This window comes from Naegleria gruberi (assembly GCF_000004985.1).
Source record: "Naegleria gruberi genomic scaffold NAEGRscaffold_79, whole genome shotgun sequence".
NCBI classification, from domain to species: domain Eukaryota; phylum Heterolobosea; class Eutetramitea; order Acrasida; family Naegleriidae; genus Naegleria; species Naegleria gruberi.
In genome coordinates, this window is record NW_003163248.1 from 173244 (window position 1) to 192209 (window position 18966).

General features: G+C 34.4%; 8 protein-coding genes and 1 non-coding gene across 9 annotated transcripts; 1 reads left to right on the forward strand and 8 right to left on the reverse strand.

Annotated features, from left to right (window-relative positions):
• Window positions 1-286: 286 nt before the first annotated feature.
• NAEGRDRAFT_82071 (uncharacterized protein) lies at window positions 287-1778 on the reverse strand. The gene is made up of 4 exons (XM_002669715.1): window positions 1750-1778; window positions 1169-1696; window positions 1119-1125; window positions 287-1028 (listed from the first exon to the last, which is right to left on the reverse strand). Exons 2-4 carry the CDS (start codon window positions 1635-1637, stop codon window positions 302-304), a joined length of 1203 nt encoding a protein of 400 aa, XP_002669761.1. The 5' UTR covers window positions 1638-1696; window positions 1750-1778; the 3' UTR covers window positions 287-301.
• An 89-nt stretch (window positions 1779-1867) lies between these two features.
• Window positions 1868-4388, reverse strand: NAEGRDRAFT_82072 (WD40 repeat domain-containing protein; the record flags this gene model as incomplete). Its single annotated transcript, XM_002669716.1, has 5 exons — window positions 4379-4388; window positions 4203-4323; window positions 3983-4150; window positions 3894-3941; window positions 1868-3846 (listed from the first exon to the last, which is right to left on the reverse strand). The coding sequence occupies exons 3-5, from the start codon at window positions 4038-4040 to the stop codon at window positions 1868-1870; spliced, it is 2085 nt and encodes a 694-aa protein (XP_002669762.1). The 5' UTR covers window positions 4041-4150; window positions 4203-4323; window positions 4379-4388.
• A 114-nt stretch (window positions 4389-4502) lies between these two features.
• On the reverse strand, window positions 4503-6619 carry NAEGRDRAFT_88198 (SANT domain-containing protein). The gene is made up of 2 exons (XM_002669717.1): window positions 4899-6619; window positions 4503-4780 (listed from the first exon to the last, which is right to left on the reverse strand). The coding sequence occupies exons 1-2, from the start codon at window positions 6259-6261 to the stop codon at window positions 4761-4763; spliced, it is 1383 nt and encodes a 460-aa protein (XP_002669763.1). The 5' UTR covers window positions 6262-6619; the 3' UTR covers window positions 4503-4760.
• A 759-nt stretch (window positions 6620-7378) lies between these two features.
• Window positions 7379-7452, forward strand: NAEGRDRAFT_t777. The gene has a single exon. It is a non-coding gene; the product is annotated as a tRNA-Arg (tRNA).
• A 17-nt stretch (window positions 7453-7469) lies between these two features.
• Window positions 7470-9110, reverse strand: NAEGRDRAFT_82074 (uncharacterized protein; the record flags this gene model as incomplete). Its single annotated transcript, XM_002669718.1, has 1 exon — window positions 7470-9110. One exon carries the CDS (start codon window positions 9108-9110, stop codon window positions 7533-7535), a length of 1578 nt encoding a protein of 525 aa, XP_002669764.1. The 3' UTR covers window positions 7470-7532.
• Window positions 9111-9538: 428 nt separating this feature from the next.
• Window positions 9539-10456, reverse strand: NAEGRDRAFT_75367 (uncharacterized protein; the record flags this gene model as incomplete). The annotated part of the gene is made up of 1 exon (XM_002669719.1): window positions 9539-10456. One exon carries the CDS (start codon window positions 10454-10456, stop codon window positions 9539-9541), a length of 918 nt encoding a protein of 305 aa, XP_002669765.1.
• A 315-nt stretch (window positions 10457-10771) lies between these two features.
• Window positions 10772-13494, reverse strand: NAEGRDRAFT_82075 (chloride channel ClC-3). Its single transcript, XM_002669720.1, has 5 exons — window positions 13177-13494; window positions 12908-13103; window positions 12556-12866; window positions 12202-12511; window positions 10772-12161 (listed from the first exon to the last, which is right to left on the reverse strand). The coding sequence occupies exons 1-5, from the start codon at window positions 13357-13359 to the stop codon at window positions 10798-10800; spliced, it is 2364 nt and encodes a 787-aa protein (XP_002669766.1). The 5' UTR covers window positions 13360-13494; the 3' UTR covers window positions 10772-10797.
• A 201-nt stretch (window positions 13495-13695) lies between these two features.
• On the reverse strand, window positions 13696-14298 carry NAEGRDRAFT_54050 (uncharacterized protein; the record flags this gene model as incomplete). Its single annotated transcript, XM_002669721.1, has 1 exon — window positions 13696-14298. One exon carries the CDS (start codon window positions 14296-14298, stop codon window positions 13696-13698), a length of 603 nt encoding a protein of 200 aa, XP_002669767.1.
• A 378-nt stretch (window positions 14299-14676) lies between these two features.
• NAEGRDRAFT_59881 (uncharacterized protein) lies at window positions 14677-18519 on the reverse strand (the record flags this gene model as incomplete). The annotated part of the gene is made up of 4 exons (XM_002669722.1): window positions 14677-16389; window positions 16512-16800; window positions 17210-17988; window positions 18042-18519. 4 exons carry the CDS (start codon window positions 18517-18519, stop codon window positions 14723-14725), a joined length of 3213 nt encoding a protein of 1070 aa, XP_002669768.1. The 3' UTR covers window positions 14677-14722.
• Window positions 18520-18966: the final 447 nt, after the last annotated feature.

The following is an 18966-nucleotide window of genomic DNA, read 5'->3' on the forward strand; positions in this document are numbered from 1 at the left end:
TGGGTACTTGTATTAATAGGTTATTGGACGTTAAAAATAGAATTAATGGCGGTTTGCTGTTACAACGTGAGTTCATCCTCGCTTCAGCACGTTTAGATTGAAGAGATTCAACTCCACATCCATATTCGCTTTCAATCCATTAATACACTATTGCCATTTTACACAACCAATCAACTTTTAACATCATCAACCTCATTACTTCAATCGATTGGATGAGAGAGATATGGTAAGGTAATAATCCATTTTCCTTCCAATGCTGTTGTATTAGATATGATACCAATTAGTTACTAACTGAACAAGTTTAATCGCCACTCAAATTTAAAATCTTATTCTTGATGGCAGTATCGATAGCATTCAAATATTGAGACAAATCTACAGAGCCATTAATGTGATTAAGATAGAAAGCATGAGAAAGGAATGGAAGTTTTCTCAGAGATCTTCCACTCAAACCCTCACAACTCTCTGCAATTTCTTTCAGCTTTAATGCATAGGAATTTTCTGGTGCCTCCTTATCTGTCCATTTTGGTATTATTACATTTGGTTTGATAACTGAAACTCTCATCAACTCTACAAGGCATGATCTCAAAATTGAATATCTTCCCTTAGCGGAAGGTGGTCCAATATATTGCTTAATATCTGCTCGATCAACAAATGCCAAATCAATTGCCTCTGTAATGTTTGATGTTGTTAAAATGAGGACATTCTTATACCTCTTCAATTGATCCAATTGTGTTAATAGAGCATTTACAACTCTGATACTATCTGAAGGCTCACTTCCTGAAAGAGCACTCTTTCTGGCAGCCGTCAGTGATTCAACTTCGTCCATCAAAACACATACAAATGATTCCTCATCTTCTACAATTTCGAATATTTTCTTGAATAATTTCATTACTAGTTTTCCACTTTCACTAAACCATTTTGAGAATAAACTGTGTGAATTAATTTCTATTAATGTACCTCCTGATGGATATCTGTGTGACATTCTAATTGCCAGTTTCTGGGCCAATCCTTTACATAAAGATGTCTTTTATACACGAGTTAATTTATCAATAAATCATAAAACTAACCTTTCCTAATAATAATTGTCAAAACACATTTGAAAAATAATGTAAAACAAACCTGTTCCTAATTAATGTGTTAAAAATTCAATTAAATTCAAAATACAAACCTGGAGGTCCATAGAGTAACACAACTCTATTCCAACTAATTAAATTTTGGTCAACACCCAAATCAGAAAAACGCATTGTTGTTGCAGCATATTCCAATAAATTATATTTTACATTTTCATCAAAAATCAAACTTTCCCACAATCCATCAAATGAATCATTAGGAAGTGTCGATTGTTTACAAGCAGTAACCTCTTCAACATCACCTCCCTCATCTGTTGTTTCCTCTATTGGTTCTTCATCAGTAGATTTAAAAACATGAATTATAAAAGTTACGTCTTGGTTAAATAGAATTGGTCCATTGTAGGCTGGATGTTGTTCCAAATCCACAATTTTAATTTGTTTAACATGTTTTACAATTAATTCTTCCCTTTCCGAAAGTTGGTGTTGTTGATTATTCTCGGAAGATAATGAAGATAATTGTATTGGAATGATTCCGTCCTGTATAATTGGCCTCCTATTGATAATCATCTCATGTACAGCATCTTGAATAAGTTTAGGTTTGACAGTACTTTGTTGTTTTAGACAAACTATATAATTGTTAGCCAGCCTTTAAAATGATGACAATTTTCACTTTACTCACCTTCAATATGAACTGGTGGAAGACTTGCTTGCATTTTATTTAATTTTACAAAACAAGTTCAGCCTGGATTGAAATTTGAGGAAGACAGATATTGTGTGTGAATTGTATAGAGACTGATTTATTGACTTGTTTCTCCTTCATTCAGTATATCAAATAAATTAAAGTTGACCTTGTATCTTGAAGTGGGATTGGGTGTTTCTATTGATTTTTGATTCATCATTTCGCTCATTGTTATAGTAGATGGCAATGAAAGAGTATTCATGTCTAGTATTGAGTGGCTCAGACTCAATTTGGATTGATTGGTTTTCTTTTGTTGCTTTACGACTGGCTCTGGTTCCTTTCTAAAATTTTGTTCAATATACTGTTCTGCCTCTGAATTCAACTCATTGTAATTGGTTTTGACTCTCAGTATTTTACCGTCAATATCACCAGCAAATATTTCATCTTTTTCTTCATCAAACGAAACTGTAGAGAATTCTGCCTTCTTATCTTCAAATCTGAATAATATATCCTGAGAACCCTTTTCTGCATTAAATCTCCAAACTTCAACTCTTCCCTCTTTAAACCAACTCATAAGTCTTCCATTTCCAGCATAACACATTCCTAGAACTGCACCTGTGTCACTCTCCAAAGAAGCTAATTTCTCCCTAGTATTTACATTCCACAAACCAATTGTCTGGTCTTCACTTGCAGTGAAGAGAAAGTTACCATCAAGAACCATTGACACAACAGCACTCTTGTGACCACTTTCCTCATTGTTTTTCCTTTTAGCTTTGATTTCACCAACCAGAGGAATGTCGTCTTCAATTGCCCAAAATCGAATCATACCATCATTTCCTCCCGTGATGACAGTCTTATCCATAGGATTGAAAACTAGGCATAGAATTTCTCTATTGTGAGCATTTTGTTTCACTTTGAAAACAGGATTCTGCTTTTCAAATAAAAACCTAGATAAATCGCAGACAGCAAATGACCCATCAAAACTTGCCGTCACTAATACTAGACATTCTTTCTTCTCACCTCCAAAGAACTTATTGTTTGTTAATCTTCTTGGAGAAAAAATTGTGGGTTTAGATCGGTCCAAAGAAACATTGGCCTTAATGATATTATACACGGAGTTTTGATGTAGTTTAATATCTACGTACTCCCTTCCTCTTTCCAAATTCCATAGTGTGATGTGACCACTATCATGTCCAGTACATCCAATGCCATCATCCACATAAATGAAAGATGTAATTTCTGTTTTGTCACCTTTTGGAGTGTATTTGATATTATCGAGAGGTTTCATGTCAAACTTTGAAACTTCCCATATAACAATTTTGTTATCAGAACCTGCAGTGATGAGACGAGCAGTTGCTGTCCTTTTAGTATTCAGCCCAATCCCAACAATTGCATCAGTGTGATATTTGTGTTCCTTATGAGGAATATTTCTTTCTATCGAAAATGTTTGAACTCCATTCCTTCCTGAAACAATTATCTTTTTAGTAAAGAAAGATAAACATGTTGGTTCCTTTCCAAAATAAAATGATAACGATGTTTCACCAGTTCTATACTGGTAAATATCTACCTTTCCAGATTCTGTAACTGTTATCAACTCCTCATGTTCGTCATCCCAATCCATTCCACAAATTCTTTCATCTCTCGTAAATTTGCTGAATACTGTTTTTCCACTGTAATCTGTAAATTTAACTACATTGTCAAAACCAGTTGACACCATCATATTGCTTCCTTGCAACATTAAGATGTTGGTTATACCCTTATCTCTCATTTTTAATTTGTACATTAACTTGACATCCACTATTGATTTTCTATCTCTTAATTCTCCAATTGTTTTATATACATAACAAGTTCCCTTCATCGTTCCTACTACTATTTCTCCTTGTTCTCCTGATAAGTCCTCGGGAGAAGCCCACAATGCACTAATCCATGCATCGCAATCTGTCAATGTTTTAAAACATGAAAACCAAGGTATTAAATTGAGTTTCTTCCTCTCTCTATCTGGTTTCCAAATTTTTACTAACATATCCGAACTTCCAGATATTATCAAATCGAAATGAAATGCCAGACTTGTTACAGGTTTTACATGAGAAAACATTGCTGTTAAGATTTCATACCGTTATTCAAATATTCAAGTTACTACCTACTCTGAAGGCATGAATTCTCTGCAAGATATTTTCCAAAAGGATCAAATACTAAGCAAGTTTTTTAATTTAATTTGGTACAAAATCCTTACCTTTCATTGAATGGTCAACACAACCAGTTACTATTAACTCGAGAAATGGATGATACATTATACAAAGAACAGCTGCTGAGTGGGTTCCGAGCTTGACATGTTTTCCTACTACTTTTTCATCCCCCACTGGATTACTGTCATAGTTCCAATATACAACCTCTCCTCTTGCTGATGTTGTGAGAGTAATCATTAAATCATGCTATTCAACATATCTACATACCATTTCCTGCAAATATTATTAGTTTGCCATCCCTCTCAACACACGTATGACAAAGAAACCTAGGGAATTGTTGATTTGCTCTCTTTCCGAAATGTTGTGGTTGAGAATTGGGAAGAGTAAACTGTATTAATCCATAAAAACAATATAATAATCGTTAAATTTGTGATGATGCTTACATTCTTCCCCTGAGCAATATTCATTTTTTTCAAGTTGGAAAATCTTTTTTTAATCAGTAGTTGGAATTGGCGGCAAGAATCTAGCAGCAATTTAATAAGGCAAAAATACCGCCAAGATCCAATCACCAAAAAAATCAAATCTTTATTCATAAAGGAAGTTCTCTATCGATACATGCTTGAATGGATTGCATGGCCAAAAGGGTTTAAAGAAATGTATTAGTGGTCCAAAAATTTTAAATCCCATGGCCATGCAAGCATGTACCTGCAAAATTACGACCATGAGATGTTTTGTTAATTCTTTTTAGAATAGTCGTAGTATGACCAAACTAAACTTGGATTTAGAGCTTCTTTAGCTTTGAGGAGGTTCATCTTTTTCTGTTTTTCAATCTTTTTGAAATATTTCTGAGCTAGAAATATTGAATGTAAGTAAGCATGCATGCATGGAGTAGAATATATTGGGATGGTTTGGAAAGATGTATTAAGTGGTCAGCATGAGTAAATGTTGAAATAAAATACTTACCATGAGAAGCTACTTGTGATCTCACTCTGCTTTTAATATACTTATTGGCAATGAGTTCCCAATTTCTTCCAGCCTCTTTCAAACCAAGTAAAAACATCTCATGTTCTTCCTTACTCCAAGTTCCGTGATTAATTTGCACATCTCCAGTTTCTGAGGTTGTAATTTTCTTATAGGGAGAGCATCTCATCATGGTTTCTTCTAATGTTACATCCTCAATTGATTCATCAGAATCCTCCTCATTGTGTAAAGGGCTAGATGAATCCTCTTCATACAAATTTCCCTGTTGAGTTGGAGATGATTTCTTACCAGTTTCAGTATCCAATTTTTTCAATTGTTTTGTTGGCAGATGAAAATCTTGAGTAGTAGAATTTAAAGAATTACTAGATGCATGACCAACTCGTGAAGATGTAATGAATGTATCATTAATCTTTGGTTTTGCTATTCTACTACTAGTAGTATTAACATTGGAGATTGGAAATTGAACCATTGAAGGTGATGGAACTACATGCAAAATTGGAGAATGCAATAATGGAGAGGTAGGGAGTACAGAAGCATGCATTCTCGTATTTGCTCCATTTTGAAGATGACTGGCAATAGATGCATTCGGTGGATGATGAATGTGTGTAGATGATGAGGAAGAAGCCAAAGATGATGAGGATGGAATTGAAGGAAATACAGTTGTGGGTTGGTGTACTCCAGAATCCACAACATTAATGGCTTCGTAATTGGTGGAAAGTGGATAGGATGGCTCAAAGATTTTCTTTGACTGGACAAAAGTGGACGTTCTTGGTTCGATGGCATCGTTCATAGGATGCTTGTGTGACAACATTTGGGAGGTCTTGTTATGATCAATGACAGCTAGCTTGCTGTTGGGTTTGAAAATTGTTGACATGCATACTAATGGATCTAGGGATGGTTCGTATAAAGTAAATTGTGGCTCAATACATGACAAGTATGCATGTATTGGTGGTTTTTGTGATGGATACTCTGGTGCCATGTGAATGATGTCTTGATTATTGAAAGAGAATGGTGGTAGTGTTTGATGTTCTTCATGTACATTGGATGAAAATTGTTTCTCACCATTTGAAGGTTCTTGTTCTTCTTGTTGTTGGGGAGGATAATCTTCAAGCTTAGGATTAATGGGATTATTATTATGCTGCAGTGGATAATTGGCACATGTGACGGCAGTTGTGCAACTATTACTTGATGTGTTGTTGGAGGTGATGATGGGTGTTTGAGCAATATCTTGTATCACAGAACACTTCATGTTGTTGTTGTTCTTGTAATTGTTTAAAGTAGTTGGATGATGAGAAGTGGTTTGCTGCTCAGGTTTGTTATAGGATGGTGGTGATGCATTCAACATGGTCAATGATTCTATGGCTAGCTGCTATTGTTGTTGAGTATAATTATTGGTGGATATATAAAGAGATGATGAAGGCTTTCAGATTAAATCTTGGACTAAATACTTGATGATGGTAGTATCTTAGCACACAAGTATTTGTAGTAAAATTTGATAAATAGTAAAATTTGTTGATGGATGGCAGAGAAGCTTTGTCTATTTTGAAAATATTGGAGGGCGATATCACAAATGAAAAGAAATTATGCAAATACCAATACCAGAATCAGATGGTTGGAAGATTTGCTGGTAATATTAATGTAGTAGTGCCAAAGATTTCTTCCTTCTCTTCAAAGAAGAGGAGCATCAATAAAGCTAGAAGGTCCACTGTTGTTGATTTTTAATGATGAAAGACAAAAAGAATCGGCACGAACATCCAACAATGCAGCCAACCAAAAAACAACAATGGCGACTCCTTAGAGAATGTGATTTTTTGCAATCATGAAACTGTTTCGCATCAATTTCGCACCACACGCCCAATAAGTATTCATGATCTTATTAATGTTATGAGAGAATCCACGATTTTTGTACCAAAAACAATTAATGGCTGAGGAAAGTTCAATGAATGTGCCTTTTTCTTAGTGCCATTAGTTAGTGAAATGACGTACTGCATTTGTGTTGTTGGCCAATAATTACGCTGAAACCTCCGCTCTCTAATCACCATAAAGGTAAGAGCTAGCATTGTTTCAAGGGGCACCCTTGTTGTTTGTATCCCAAATCTCAATATATAACTTATGGCGTTATCTGTGGATTGCTCCCAAAACTCACATACAATGGATTATTGTTGCAAACAACGAACCAAACAACATCTATGAAAATAATGAGGATGTGCTTTTGTTGTGTCACCGGGCCATTCTCAAACAAGCTAATTTCTCGCATGCTCAAATATGTCAATCATGCAACAATTTCGTAATTGTGCAACTGTAAATGCTGATCAGCACAAACTTTTGCTAAGTACTTTGAATGCCAAATAAAGACATGGTCTCCTTATGTCCTCAATAATTTCAATTTCCCTTACCGTTTTGCATATATAATCGAGTTCAAATTTATCAACATCAGGTATTTATTTTCATTATGAATGTAAGCCGTCATAGCTCAGTTGGATAGAGCACAGGACTTCTAATCCTGGGGTCGTGGGTTCGAGCCCCATTGTCGGTAAATCTTTTTGTTTTTTTCACAATTTTAATAATTATTATTTTAGTTTTTGTTTAAATAGTATTAGTCAAAATTAAATGTTATTAAATGTGATTATTAATGTCTATTGAAAACAGATCAATCATTGCATTAAACAGTTGACCATCCTTCAAATTCTTCATTGTAAAATATCCTTTCATAAAGCCAATCTCCTCCTCAGTTTCTGTACATGAATTGTAAGTAAACACTGATCCTGGTGTAACTGTTGGATACAATCCAACAACACCTGGTCCATCCACAACTTCAGGAGTCTCATTTTGCACATCAGAAGTTAAATAAATCTCCCAATGTCTACTCACTAATTTACACGAATTCTGAGTGCTTTCATTCTTGTCCATTGTAATCTTAATTCTATAGGAAAAGTAATAGTGTACTTCTTCAGGTGAGTATCGAGAAAGTTCTGGAACGAGTAGAGACTGACAGTAAATCTTAACTCCATTCGTTGTAGTTTCTGAACCAAAATTCTTGGTTGGGAATCTATTAATGCTTCCATCAGGCTCAAAATCAAACAAATTGAGTATTGTCAAATTATTGACATAGGTTTCGAACCAATTGGAGAATGAATCTGAGAAAATCATTGGGTAATTGTTACCACTCATTTGATAGATAGTACCCTTCTTAATTGAAACTTCCAAAACATCATCTGTAATATCTTGAGAGGCACACAACACTGCACAGTAAGAGTTCAATATGATTGGATATGAACTTGCAAGGCAAATATTGTTTGATTTTTTCAACATTTCTGAATAGTGCATCAAATTGTCAAATCCCAATAATGGTAAACGAGCTTGATAATCATAAAATCCATATCCTCCAAAGAAGGCATAATTCTTATTTTTCAAATCTAATTGACCATCTGTTAACAAGTAAAGTTGAGTGTATTCGAAACATGTTCCAATTTCACAAAGCTTAATCTTCTTTGCCTCGATAGAATCCAATAAATTATGACCCTCCGAGAATGAAATACTATTAGCAATGAGTGGAGAATGAACAGAAAGATAAACCTCCATTTGATTCAACAATTTTCTCATTTTACAATGCTTCTTGCATCCATCCTCAATATCAATATTCAATTCGCCAATATACATTTCATAATAATATCTGAATAACAATTTAAATACATCTTCTTGTTCCAATCCTCCTCCAATTTTAGTAAATAATAATTCAATTGTTTCCGACCATCTTTTCAAAATATTATTAATTCCATAATGTTTGTATTTGGACACAACAATGCACCGATCATTTTGTCTAATAATTTTCTCTTCATCTTCTTGTTCAAAGGCTTTGAAACAATCATTCGGAATGTTTTCAAATAATTGTTCAAGTTTCAAGCCAGATCCGATTACAATCTTATTTGCATCTTGAATCACAATATTAGGAAGTGAAAAGTAGGATTGGCACTTGCTCTTCCAAACTATTTGGCTCCTCTCAATTTGATGCAATACGGAATGAACAGAGGAAATTTGTGTCAAATCCCTCACGTTCATATATTCGAAACAGTGAGTTAGAATTTCCGATGGTAATTGTAGCAGTGGAGCAAGATTAGTACTTGTTAAGTCATCACTCATTTCAACTTTTTGTTTTTTAGCAGAGGGAAGTAAATCAATCTTATCTGGCACCATTTTTTTCTGTTTGAGAATCTTGAGGATTCTTTTGTTCTTTTTAAATAAATTGAATGCGTTATAAATATCAATAATAATAATTGAAAATTAGAAAGGAAAATGGCTTTATTTTATCAATTAAAAGATTTTTTTTATTGAGGGTTTGATTTTGTAAAGAATTTTGTAAAGTAGGTTTTTGTTCCCTTTTACTATCAATCCCAATATGCCAAGTTGCATCTACGTGAACATTAAGCATGAATTTCAAATTGATAACTACGAACGTGCATGAAATACTAAGGAGATAATACTAATTGGTAAGTACGAAGATTTTTCCAATATTGGATTATTGGACAGTTCATGACAGTTTTCAAAAAAGTGGCGTATTACAAGTATGTCAACTAAATAGACAAAATAGTGCAACTATAGCTCTCCTCCTTATATATTTTCTCTTACTCTATTTCTTCTTTAGAGCTCTTTGATTCGGATATTTCCAACTCTTGTTCACTTGCTGTTTGTGGAGGTGATTGTGATATTTGCTGTTCATTAATGACAATGTTATCAGATATTTGAGATTGTTGTACTGATGGCTGATTTTCCATCTTGTTGTTGTTGTTAAATTGTTCAAAGAATGGAGAACATAATTTCATGCTCAATTCCCATAATTTTTCTCGTTCTTCCTTAATATATGCTATTGGATGATCCATATCTTCCTTATCTTCTGAAAAATAGACACCAGAGCAGGTAATGGCTGGATCAACTGCCAATCTCAGTTCATTAAAGGCTCCTTTAGCAATTGGAATCCCTTGGAATGCATGAACCATTTTATAAGCACCGTATTTAAGCCATCCAAGTAGTGAATCTCTTTCATTATCGAGTGCCTTCTCTGGAAGATTGGTCATCATCGTGCCAGGATGAAGCATATTCACTGCCAATTTCTTATTTTCCTCAATGACCCATTTCTGATGCAAATTCAATCCATGCATGGTGCAGAATAGTTTGTTGTAGGCATAGGTAGGTGTTGTGGTCTTATAGGATTGTTCCTTTTGAATCATGTCCATCCACTTGATATCTTCCAAGTGTTTCAACGATTTTGGAAACATCATCTTGGCCACATTTGATGAAACAATAATAATTCTGGCGTTTTCATTCAAATAATCTTTCAGCAAGTGATTCATGAGAAAGTGTCCCAAGTGACACACTGAAAATGTTGTTGAAACTTGTTGTGCTTGAGTTTTTTCCTTTGAAACTACCAATCCAGCATTATTAATAATCACATCAATCTTTTCCGAATTAAATTCATTCGGAAGAATTTCCCTAACCAATTTCACACAACCCTCAACAACCAATTCCAAATTTGATAAATCCATTCCCAATCCAACAATTTTTCCAATCTTGCTTTCATTCACTTGTTTGTATTGTTCCAAAGTTTTACTAATAATTGTCTTGATGGCACTGTCGGCTCTTTCCTGTGTCGAACTGGTAATTATCACATTAAATCCCAAAGATAACAATTGCTTGGAGAGGTCGTATCCGATACCTGTTGTACCTCCCGTCAAGAGAATAGTTTTTTGAGAGGAAAAATCCTGATGATTTCTTAATTGGATGAGAAGGGTTGCTGCATCGAATGCTTTCATTTTTTTGTGTTTGGATTTTACAATAAAGATTTTAAGAGTTTTGGATTTGAAAGGAAATGGTTGACAAGAGATGTTTATTCATCCTTTTGGGATTGGTAATCATCGTCCTCAATTGATTTCCTCTCAACGACTTCATTCGAGTCGATATTAAGAGAGGTTTTTGTTGTGGTTGCAAGATCGTGTATATCAACAATTGCGATACCATCTGATGAAGGAGTAGATGGCTTGGAGTCGTGACTATGTCCATGATGAAGCCATTTGACCAAGTCCTTCTTTGTAATGATACCGACAAGCTTACTATTGTGCAAAACAAGGCAATATCTAACTCCCATAGCTCTAAACATATTGTAAAGTCTATCACCTGGCATTTGTGTTGGGACTTGGATTGGAATTTCATCTAAAAAGCTTGAAAGGTCAATCTTGTTAATAAGTGAAATTTGTCTTTCTGATTTGTGAAGATCTGAAAAGACAATTTCAGTCTGGTCATTGATTCTTCTATCATTTGTTAAAAGGGCGTCTTGAAGAGCTGCTTGGGTAATAAATCCAAGAACACGTCTATCATCAGAATTATCCACAATTGGGAATCCATATAACTTAAGTCCTTCTCTCAAAAGAGATTGTCTCACCTCACCAACTGTTGCTCCCTCAACAAAAATAACTTTAAGCTTGTGAGTTGTCATGATATGTTTTGCTGTATCATCTGTATCCACTTCATCATTGTGTAAGAATGGATATTGATTCATTTCAATATTTAGTTCATAAATGGATTCCCTATTGAAAGCATCACCAACCCATTTGGCGAACATTACAGAAAGCATAATAGGAACAAGGTATTCCAAACCACCAGTCAATTCAAACATAATAACTGCAAGGGATACCGTAATTCTACAAACACCTCCCAACATGGTTGCAGCTCCAATAACAGCATACATACCAGGCACAACACAACTACCTTCACCACCAGCATAACATTCTTGGAAGAATGGAGAATCAGGGAAAGTCAATTGCACATATTTCATAATACTACCAACTAGTGTACCATAACAAGCACCTATAGCCAATGAAGGGACAAGAACACCTGATGGAATCTTGATACCAACAGTCAAGGATAAAAGAATAAATCTCAATACAAATGAAATCATCAATTTGCCCATAGCCCAGAAATTTGTTGGATCACACAACTCGACAAAGATGGAATCGGCTGAAGAATTTTCAGTACAAGTATTTTCAAATAATCTGGCAATAAGATCAGACATTGGCATTCTTGAGTATTCGTTCCAATAGCAAAGCACTGAGGTGAGGATTGTCAATCCAATTGTTTCCAGGATTGGCCATTTTCCAAAATACTTTTTACGAACATTCTTAATAAATGAAATATTGAGCTTGGTAAAGAGAGCTCCAAGCAATCCACCAACAATACCCAAGAAAATGAAGGCAACTGAACTATCATTAGAATGAAATTGATTCAAGAAACTTACTCAATTCGAACCATTTCCAATTTACGTGGTATGAAATGCTGTACAAGACAATTTTACCAGATGGTCTTGGATTAATAATTTGCAAGGTCAAAGCTCCAATAACACAGGCAAAGAAAGTTCTAAAGAGCGTCTTTGGAGGGAAATAGGATGACAATTCCTCAAGTGAAAACAAAGTACCACCAGCTGGAGTACCGAAAGCACACGCCACGCCTGCAGCACAACTTGCACTAATCATTTCTCTCTTTTTGGCTTCATTATTTCTGTATTTTGAGAAAATTCTTGAAAAGACGTTACCAACACATCCACCAACCTAAACAAAAAATCAATTCGAAAGTTCAACAAATATATACTTACATGAACCATTGGACCTTCTTTACCCAAAGTTAATCCAGAACCAACAGCAAGGACCAACCCAATAATTTTAACAATTAAAGTCATAATACCTAAACAACCCTTGATGACAAATCCACCCAAAATTGTTTTCACTTCTGGAATTCCCGAACCTGCAGCCCAAGGAGCCAGACTCTTCACAAACCATGCACTCAAAGTGGCCATGCACACTGCAATGAATATATAGGCAAAATAGTCAAAAGCATAGGCGCCATTAGTTTCATAAATACCAAATATTTCACTCCAAGTTTTCCAGTCTTCACACTTGATACCAACTTGTTGATGTGAGATAATCGCATGTCATCTGTGTACTTACCTGGCACTTCCACGCAACATCTTGTCTGTGTGGCCAAGAAATAATTCACACAAACTCCTTCTTTAAATCCGGCCAACCATTCCATACCCTTATCCACAATACTAGCAAATATACCAATCCAAGCACCTATCAGGAATGTCATAATCCACCCCTGTGATGCATAGTATCCTTTATGAAGAGTTGCCCAAATTCCTGTCTAAATAAATAAATAATAATAATATTTGAATTTAAATTTTCAGCAAATATATTTTCAAGTGAATATCACATACTTTTGAATAGAGTTTTGCTCTGTTTTTTCGTTCCTTTTTAATATCGGCTCTCCAATCTATAGTACTGATATTTTCATTATCGTGATAGGGATTTTTAGGAGGTTCTGGATTTGTGGTGGTTAACAATGACATCCGAATTTGATCCTTCTCCTCATCAGTGGAGAATGATCCAATAAATGACATATTTAATTATATTGATGATAATAAATTATCTTCCTAAATGATGATATTCAATGTTGCTTCCTATGATTTTTATAATCAAAATTTCTTTAAATCAACAACAATCCAAAGCGCGGGAACCTGAGAGAAAGATTTATTGTGATTTTTTTTGCTGATGGAACGAATTGGAAAATTAGCGAGCAAATCAGAGAATCTTTCAGAGGCAACTTCTTGGTTTTTCACTGTAGTGAGGAAGCTGGGAGTCAATTCAAAGGAGTTGCCCTCAGGAGTTGAACGATTTGGTCGTGTGGACAAATTGGAGAGGATGCACTTTTATGGAGTTTATTAAGACTGAAATTGTTAGTAGAAATCTTCATTTTCCAATTGTTTAAGCTTTTTACAGAAGGCATCTCGTTTTTGAATTTGAGTATTGGTCTCTGAGGTGAGTGTTTGTAATTCATCTTGCATTTGTGAGATGGCTAATTCGAGTTCTTCTCTTTCTTGCAACTTCTCTGCCATTGAGGTTTGGTGGTAATCGATTTGAGAACGAATTTGCTTCTCCTTTTGTTCCTTTTGTTGCTGTTGTTTGAAATGATCTTGCTTCTTCTTTTCCTCTTTCTTAATGTTATTGGAAACTGTCTGAATCTCTGAATGGATCAATTGGTGTTTCTTTGCTTCTTTTTGAATGTGGGAATCTTGTTCTTGAATTTTAGCCCTTAGATCATTGATTTGTTTCTCAATTGTTTTGATTTGTTTTCCTTCCGAAGTTTCACTTGTAAAGAAATCATTTACCTCTTGAATATGTTTCTGATATTGCTTGATTTCCTCCTCCTTTAAAGATTCAAATAATTTACATTGATCATGAAGGAAATCAGCCCTCTTTTGAACTGAGAGTGCAACACTTGTTTCGGCATTAATTTGTTGATTTAGATTGGAGATTTCATCCTCCAATTTATCGATCATATTTTGGAGAGTTAGATTATCGAAAGATAACATTCGTTTCTTTCTTGTTAATTCATCCAAATCTTCCTCATCTTGAAAATTTAATTAATTATCCAAATAATGCGATTTAAATGTTGTTAAAAAGAAAAACCTACATTCCTTTACAAGTGATAATAAATCATCATTTTCTCGTACCAAGCCTAATAATTGTTGATGTTCTTCCTCTTGAAGCCTTGTCAATTCTTCAATTTGTATGGTGAGAACAGTTTCCATGATTTGAATTGAGTTGTTTTTTTTATTAAATAAAATAAAGCCTTAATTGACTTCACGCATGCCTGCCATTGACTACTATAATGAAAGCGAGAATCCTTACATGAGAAAATTAGGCTAATGATAAATCAATTTAATTTTTTTAAAATTTTATTACTTAATAATTTAGTGATGATTATTGATCCAAATCTTCATATTGAGCCTTTTGCTTATCCTTCAATTGAACAATGTAATAGACAAGACAACAGATTAAAATGATGGAAACGACAACAGTGGCAGCTTCAACACCAATGAACAAGTACAAACTGACAACCTTTTCAACTTCTGGAGCTTCATAAGCATCTTCATAGATATCAGAAACACCCATGACAAGTTCATTGACAACACCGTTACCAGAAAAGTTAACTTGCAATTTTTCAGTACAAGTAGCATCAACAGTAGCAACATCTGGATTGGCCATCTTTAAAAAGTTGATCAAAATTTGCATACCACATGGAATGGTTTGATTGGAAGCTGAACCATCAAAGAAAGTCATGTGACCAGTCTTTGGAACAGTAATCAAAGCACGTGGACCTTGAATAGCCTTGAGTTGGTTTTGGGCTGACCACAATGGTGTTTCAGCATCGAATTCACCATTAATCAAGAGAGTTGGAACAGTGGTAGTAATGGTCTTATTGTAAAAGTTAGCATTAACAGTGTATGGGGTCCATGAGGTAATTTCCTTGAGATTAGCCCAATAAACAGAATCTCCCAAACCAATGCTAGTGAAATTATTGTATTGAACCTTCAATTCTTCAAGAGAAATTTCGGAATTGTACAATTCGCCGAAAATAAGATTGGCAGTAGCAAGAGGGGAGGCCAATGGAATGGAGGTCAAATTGGAGAAGGCAGCCTTTTGAGCAACATAATAATCTCTAATGTGGAGAATGGTTGCAACATCCAAATCTTCATCACATCTATTCATACGATAGAGGAGAGCTGGAATGAAAACTTTGGTATCTGAGCCGAGCAACAAGAAGGCCAAAATTGCCTTGAATTGATCAGCTGGAATACCTTCCTTAATAGCCTTACAGGTATTATTGTGATAAACCTTTTCAATGGTATCATGGAAGTATTTGATTGGATCAACGTTACCAATCTTTTGAGCACAGAGATTATCAGTACCATTACAGAGCTTTAAGAATTCAATACCAACTTGATTGGTAATTTCATCAGCATAAGACAAGGCCAACAATCCACCATAGCTATTTTGACCAGTTGTGTCAATAATACTATCCAAAATTGATCCCTTAAGAATGTTCAATCCATTTTGTTCAACAAGCTTCAACAAACGAGAAACGACAAGACTTCCGTAACCAAGACCATAAACATAGGTTTCTTGTTGAGTATTCATCTTTTGAATCAAAGCAGCAATATCGTAGGCAACATTGACTGATGAATAGAATTGCTTTTGAGCACCATATTCAGCATCGAAGGCACTGTAACAATTCTTCCATTCACTTGATGAAATTGAAATACCACCAGAACTTCCTGGAGTTTCAGCTTGAGAAGCATCACATCCGAGTCTAGAACTTCTTCCATTACCTCTAGTATCGAGAGTATAAATATCAAAATCAGAACCCAACAATTTAGAAACGAGTTCAATAGAGACTTCAACATTTGATGCATCGGATTCAATTGGACCGACCATCCATAGAGCTCTCTTGGCATCCTTGTTTTCAGTGGATCTCACTCGTTTAACAAAAACGTCAATGGCACTTCCTTGTGGTTGATCTGGATTCAATGGGAGACTAACAACTGAACATTCAGCAGTAGTTCTAACAAGGAGATTGTTTTTAGTATCTAAATTATTATTAGTGATGATGAATTATTGATTATTATTATTGATTTTGTTATTGTTGTCGTTGTTAAAAAAAGATTTTTTGTGAATTTTAACACTCATCACACACTTGAGAGAAACTTACTGTATTGATTGATAGCATTAATGACGTCTCTAGCACGTGGTGAAAAGGTAGAAGCTTTCAAAGTTGTTGTATTTGAAGAAACTTGAATATTAGTAAAAAGTGGGCAAGGATAAAATTGTTGAGCATTGATAAAATTTAAGAGGGTAGCAACAATAACCATCATCAACACGACCGACACACGGATCGATGATGAAGATCTATTCAATAACAAAGACATCCCAATGTTGTTGTTTTTTGTTATGTTGAAAAGAAGTTTGATATTTTGATATTTTTTCTCTTTCGTTCCTCGCTTTTTAAAAATCAAACAGAAGAACCTTCGGCCGAGGTGGATGAGCATCTTGAACAAATGCGTCCAACTCCGGTTTCAATAATTACGCATTATTAAAATTTCAAAATGATGGAGTAACAGCAAGAACATTCATTGCTTTATGACTAACTGTTCTTGTAGAATGTTGAGAAAGCGAAAGGGTTTCAGAATAATTTGATTGGGCAATTAATTGGATCATTTTTACAATATGTTGAAAGAAACCCAAAGGCTTATCTTGTCGAAATTGTCTTATTTGTAAGTGAGGATGGAATCATTAAAAATCAATAAATATTTAAAGACATAAATTGATTTTATTTTAAAATCTATTGTCAATCCAAACTAACTGCTATTATTCACCAATAAGAATATATTTAAATTCAGGTGCAATTACCTTGTCCAAATGTTTCTCCAAATAATTTTCCTTAAATTCCCTTGTAATAAATCTGAAGTTTACCCCTGTCGTTGAATCCGAGGTGCTTTTATCGGAATTCAAATTGACTGATTCTTCTTCAATTTGTTGTGGTGGAGGCATTGGAATGATTTGTTGATCTGTCTTCCAGGAAAATAGACAAGCTCCTGTTGACTCTTCGTAGGGATTTAATTCAATGAGTTTGATATAATCACCAGTTGGAATCAAATCTTCATTCCATTGATTGGTTTTCTCAATATCTGAGAAGAATCTTGGATAAATTACAAAATCTGCAACCATATGTTTAAAAATCATGTGCTTGTCTAGATTTTCCTTCAGATATTTTACACTCTTTTCAATCAATTGTTGAATCTGGTTATGGTATTGTTCAATTTCTTCCACGTGGACGAAATGATTGTACTGACTAATTGCAGCCAATTTTCCATTTACAATAAATGTTCTAAATTCCAATCTAATATCAATGGTTGTATCCCACCTTCTCAATGCAATCTTATTGAGTGGACTCTTCTCATTCCAAAATTCAACATATGTTTCAATTAGGTCCATATTCACTCTTGAGGATCTTAATAATAATTCTAAAACTTCATCTGATGATGAAATTTTCAAGAATTCAGTTGCAGCCCTTGTAAAAGAAACAACTCTATTGGAATTATCGAGTTGAGCTTCCTCAGATGGATAGTGTTCCTTCAAATCTTTATGGAATAATTCCATTACATATTTTCCATTCAATTTTGTAACATCTGCACGAACCAGTTAATTATATTTTCCCCAATTGTTTAATTTGTTGACTTACCCTTTGGAGATCTTGATGATAGCTTGAAAAAGAGAGGTTCTCTTCTCTCCTCATCCTTCCACAAAGAACACTCATCAATTTCATGCATCAATTTTTGAATGTTTTCATCCAATTTCAATTCAATTTTCAAAGATTCAACAATTTCTCTTTCCTTTTTCTCAATTTCATCATTTGACATTTTCATCAATTGTAATTGCTTAGTTTTTGCAGAGAATTCCTCATGAATTTTAATCAATTTTAAAGCACACTCCCTCTGAATATCAATAAACACAGTGTCATAGGTAATTTCTCTCGGAATGAAAGGAACCCACTGATCCAATTGTGCCAAGATTTGATTTTCACGATAATTGTCGAGAATTGCTTTTTGTTCAGAGAACCAACTTGAAGAAAGGGATTGTTTGAAGGAGAGTGAACTTTTCTCGATAGGTTTTTGAACTCGGTTCAGTTTGAAGTTTTGGAGGTCTTGTGGGTTGATCATTTTTTTGTTTGTTTTGGATGAACATAATTTCAATTTGACATAAATTTAAGTGTTGCTTGTTTCAATGAACAGAGAACTTGCATAATGTTTGAATTTCAGTTTGACCAGTTCATATCAAAGTATGTTAAATAAAACTTGTAAAAAGTTAATAAGTGAGTATTAACACAATTTAACTTGTTCATTTACAGTTCTATTAGACATTTAAAAATCACACCGTTACATCTGACATTTGTCACTTGCGCGCCAATATTTTTCGTTACACAAAACACTTTGCAAAATAATCCAAACAAAAAAAAAGCGACAAATCTCCTGAACTCAAAGTCAAAGTACACACAATTTGATTTTGATCATCTCCAACACTCAAGGTAGGTTAATCAACATTCTCCGAGATGCTAAATCATTGAATCAATATCGTTCATCACGACAATTTTCCAATCAATTTTAAAA

What these genes read in the sequence shown, in the direction of transcription:
- NAEGRDRAFT_88198 (XM_002669717.1), bottom strand. Translation starts at nt 6,261, where the DNA reads ATGTTGAATGCATCACCACCATCCTATAACAAACCTGAGCAGCAAACC. An exon ending in ATCACAAGTAGCTTCTCATG is followed by an intron (nt 4,781 to 4,898) that starts GTAAGTATTTTA and finishes TTTCTAGCTCAG; the next exon opens with AAATATTTCAAAAAGATTGA.
- NAEGRDRAFT_82075 (XM_002669720.1), bottom strand. Translation starts at nt 13,359, where the DNA reads ATGTCATTTATTGGATCATTCTCCACTGATGAGGAGAAGGATCAAATT. An exon ending in GAGCAAAACTCTATTCAAAA is followed by an intron (nt 13,104 to 13,176) that starts GTATGTGATATT and finishes TTATTTATTTAG; the next exon opens with ACAGGAATTTGGGCAACTCT. An exon ending in ATGTTGCGTGGAAGTGCCAG is followed by an intron (nt 12,867 to 12,907) that starts GTAAGTACACAG and finishes CACATCAACAAG; the next exon opens with TTGGTATCAAGTGTGAAGAC.
- NAEGRDRAFT_82071 (XM_002669715.1), bottom strand. Translation starts at nt 1,637, where the DNA reads ATGATTATCAATAGGAGGCCAATTATACAGGACGGAATCATTCCAATA.